The sequence below is a fragment of the Dama dama genome, chromosome X, assembly GCF_033118175.1.
Source record: "Dama dama isolate Ldn47 chromosome X, ASM3311817v1, whole genome shotgun sequence".
In the NCBI taxonomy this organism is placed as follows: domain Eukaryota; kingdom Metazoa; phylum Chordata; class Mammalia; order Artiodactyla; family Cervidae; genus Dama; species Dama dama.
The window spans coordinates 57,468,080-57,471,913 of NC_083714.1; the positions used below are offsets into that span (position 1 = coordinate 57,468,080).

Genomic DNA, 3,834 nt, shown 5'->3' on the forward strand with positions numbered 1-3,834 from the left:
TCAACAGAATAGGCTGTACCTTGAGCCCCCAATCAAGTACTTCAAAGGTTAGTTATCCAAATAGACTCAAGTTGGACATGGGCAGCCAGGACTGCAGGTAGCAGAAGCCCAAGCACCCCCACTGACAAAAGGAAACAGGGCTTTCAAAGCAGCCACCAAGGAGTCTGAATCTGGGGCTCTGGGGAGGGGAAAAGCACACGCAGGTGTTCCCAAAGTGAACGCTCTAGGGCCACCAGAGTGGTGTTTATGGAAAAATTGGAAACTGAAGACAACAGCGTGTGATCTGCAGTGGGATGCCATCTGGGGGTGGGCAGACCTCTGGAGACTGCAAGCTCAGTGGACGCCTGGCTTTGCAGTCCCACACAGCATCCTGGGGATTTTGTGTCTCAGGTGCTTGGGAACAGTCAAGTGGAATATGAGGTCGCTCCCACTGTGCTTGAGCACAGCCCTACTCTGGGGAGAGCTCGACCTGGGGGTCAGTGGGGGCAGGACAACAGGACTCTGACTTTGGGGCCAACTGAGCGGGACTGACCAACCAGCAGCAGCCAGCTGGAAGACAATAAAGCCAGAAGAGGGGGAAGGATGGAGGGGCCACCAACTCGGGCAAGGCCAATCAGCCCACTATGGATCCCATCTTCTGGGAGGGACAGTCACCAAGGTCCCATCTGACCCCTGGGTTCTCCCTTGGTGTTCGTAGACCCAGGACTTGCCATGGCCTGGCCCTTCAGCAGAAGCCAGCCACAGGTCTGCACATTGTTAGGGCAGTAGAGCCAGGGGCGCATTTGTCAACCCATCCAGGGCCTGGCCCCCTGAAACAAGGCACCTGGCAGCAGATGGGAGCCTTTGCAGGCAACCTGAAACAAACTTTTCTGTACTTTCAGACAAGAGACAAGCTGGGGATCCCATCTCCATCCCCATGCCCCCCTCCCCCACACTGGGCCAGGGCTGCCTCTCCACATCACCTCTGTGACATCATGAAACAATAAGGAAGCTGACCCCCTAATTGGCTGCCTGTCCCATGACTCAGATTCTAGAATCTCCAGACAGTATTTATGGGGCACCCTGACCCTGGTTTGAGGCCTGTTTGCCCTGAGCATTCACTGCTTGGGTAAATAATGCTCCTGAGCTCGATTGGTTCAATGGCTAGTCAGAGTTCCCATGAGGCACAGGCAGTGCTGCTGGCCCCATCAACTGATGGGGAGCCCTCAGCAGGGGACCCCCGTGATTCCTCCCCAGATCCAAATGTGGATTCAGGGGAGGCTTTGGAAAAGCAGGGTGACCAACCTGAGAGCCCAGATCCAGGCCTCTATGACAATCTGCCCCCACAGGGTCCAAACCCAGAAATGGCCAACGAGGATGAGAACAACGCCAGCTTTGGGCTGTCCTTCCCCAGGAAGCTCTGGAGGATCGTGGAGGATGCGACCTTCACCTCTGTGCACTGGAATGATAAGGGAGACACGGTGGTCATCGAGGCAGATCTCTTCCAGATGGAGGTCCTCCAGCGCAGAGGCGTGGATCAGATCTGCGAGACAGACAGCATAAAGAGCTTCATTCGTGAACTGAACCTGTACGGGTTCAGAAAAATCCGCCCTTCAGGTCGCTCTGCAGGAAGAAAGAAGATGATGGTAATGTAGAATGCCCTTCCTGGGAGACTAGACTAGATGAGCTGAGTGCTGATGGGTTTCATTTCCCAGGAGAATGTTGTTCTCATGAGAGAGTGGTTAAGGAAAGTGGAGAACACAGGGTCTGTCGTATCCCGCCACCACCCCCCCTTAGGATCTTCGGTGGTGATGCCAGATCCTGAGGGGCCACTTGATGTCAGGGAGGGTCGGGAACACCTCAAGCAAGGATGGCCCCGGGGGAGCTCTAGGGAGTGACATTCCAGGGCCTCATAACCTGCCAGGAATGAAGAGACCTTGTCTCCATACATAGGCACGACCCGATGGTTGTGGGGAGAGTACAGCAAGGAAGGGCTCTTCTCCCCTCTCATGGCTAAAGTGATTCATTTCCTTTCAGATCTATCACAACTCCAATTTTCAGAGAGACAAGCCTCTCCTCCTGCAGAACATACAGAGGAAAGGCAACCCCAGAACAACTTCTCAGCCTGCCACTGGAACAACAGCGACCCCAAAGAGAAAGAAGCGAGTGATGGCGACCAGACACTCTCCCCGACTCCACCACAACGAGTTCACCCAAGAGGCTGGCAACAAAGTCCAGAAGGGAATGCCCACTGCTTGCAGAACCCCTAGCCAGTGCTCATTTGTGTTTTCTGACCTTTGGTCTATGGGTAGTGTAGCCAGCCAGGCTGGGGGAAACCATCTCCCCAGTGAGCAGGGTGGCCCCAGTGGGGAAGGCCCATCCAACAGTGCCACATCTGTGCCCCCAGCTACTGCTGGAAGGGACAGCCCAGGGGAACTGCCCGAGAGCCCCCCAGTGTACCCAGATTACGAATCTGTGATGACTTTGTACAACACTTGTTACTCCATCCTGATGGCGGGCCTTTTAGTCATGGCCCCAGATGAGGCCCCTGAGTCAGAGGAGGAGCAGGGAGATTCCTCAGATTATAAGTGCGCCCTTTGTGACCAGGCCAAGAAAAAGCCCAATCCCTGAGCTGCCAGATCCCTAGGAACACTCAAAAGCACTCTCTTGTAATCAAGAATAGATTTCTGGCTCTAATAAAGCAAAACTCCACTGGAGTAAATGAACAATCAAGTGAGAACTGCAAACCTGTGTTCTTTCTATCTGCCCTTTGTATTCATGGCACAGGGTGAGCCAGATGAGGCTGGAAGCCCATGCACCAGACAGGCTTCAGTTCAGTCCCCATGGTCTCTTTTCATCTGAAACAGCAGCATTTCACAGGCTCATCCAAGGGTCTGACCCATGAGCTGAGCGCTGAGGTGAACCCAGGGTGGACTGGTCCCTGGGCCTTTCCTGTCACTCAGCAGATGGCCCAGCTGGGCTCCTGACCTTGGGGGTGTCACCTTCCATGAGTCATGCACCCTGCAGCAGAAGGGGCTCCTCCTGGATTTCCCAATGATGCCACAAGTTTCTGATCAGCAGCTGAGCATCCCAGCTCCTGATACAGGCCCCCACTACCAAGAGGCTGACTGGAAAGCAGGGTCACTCCAACCATCAAGTGCCTTGCAAACACATTACCCCAAACCCAAAGACAAGTACAAGGTTTCGACAAGTGAACAACAGCCCTTGTCGCTCTGCCCTCACAGCTGTACTTAGGAGCCTGTCTTTGGATGTGAGGCGGCCAGGCACTGCGTCCAACACACACACTTTGACAGCCAAGGGACACTTTACAATAGGACAAGGGTCATGTGCAAGGATAAACCGTAGCCTGTTTCTGGGCCTGCGGGCCTCTCTGTCTGCCAGTGCACAGCCCTGCCCCCAGCCTTACTCTGTCACCCCTGGGACACTGTTCCAACATCAGGGAGATTGGACCAGAACAGAGAGGGAAAAACATTAACCGGTTTCCTAACAACACATTTCTCTCAACCACACAGACCCAGCAGGGCCAAAACGAGTGGCAATGCCATCATTTCATAAAGGTCAAAGTCCCGGAGTCTTTTGCTGAGTCCAGAGCAGCATCCTGTGAGGGGAGTCCCTGCCCCTGGCCCCTCACCAAGTGGGCACCACAGCATGGGGCTGATTCAGACAGAATCAGATGGGCAAGTCCAGAGCGCGGCAGTAACTGCATGGTATCAGCACCTGCCGGTCTCTTGGTCGCTTTCCTCTCAAGAGTCCAGTCTGGACAGGCCTCCTGCCCAAAGAGGATCAGGTGCTCAGAGATGTCCACCTGGAAGGTGTCTTTCCCCCCTCCCCGCC

At 54.6% G+C, this 3,834-nt stretch overlaps 1 protein-coding gene across 1 annotated transcript; it reads left to right on the forward strand.

Annotated features, from left to right (window-relative positions):
• Positions 1–1,139: 1,139 nt before the first annotated feature.
• LOC133051941 (heat shock transcription factor, X-linked member 3-like) lies at positions 1,140–2,610 on the forward strand. Its single transcript, XM_061136621.1, has 2 exons — positions 1,140–1,625; positions 2,017–2,610. Exons 1-2 carry the CDS (start codon positions 1,140–1,142, stop codon positions 2,608–2,610), a joined length of 1,080 nt encoding a protein of 359 aa, XP_060992604.1.
• The last annotated feature ends 1,224 nt before the right edge of the window (positions 2,611–3,834 follow it).

Bases quoted from the DNA above. Each gene is read 5' to 3' on its own strand.
- LOC133051941 (XM_061136621.1), top strand. From the start codon at position 1,140: ATGGCTAGTCAGAGTTCCCATGAGGCACAGGCAGTGCTGCTGGCCCCA. The intron at 1,626-2,016 runs GTAATGTAGAAT...ATTTCCTTTCAG, and splicing joins CAGGAAGAAAGAAGATGATG to ATCTATCACAACTCCAATTT.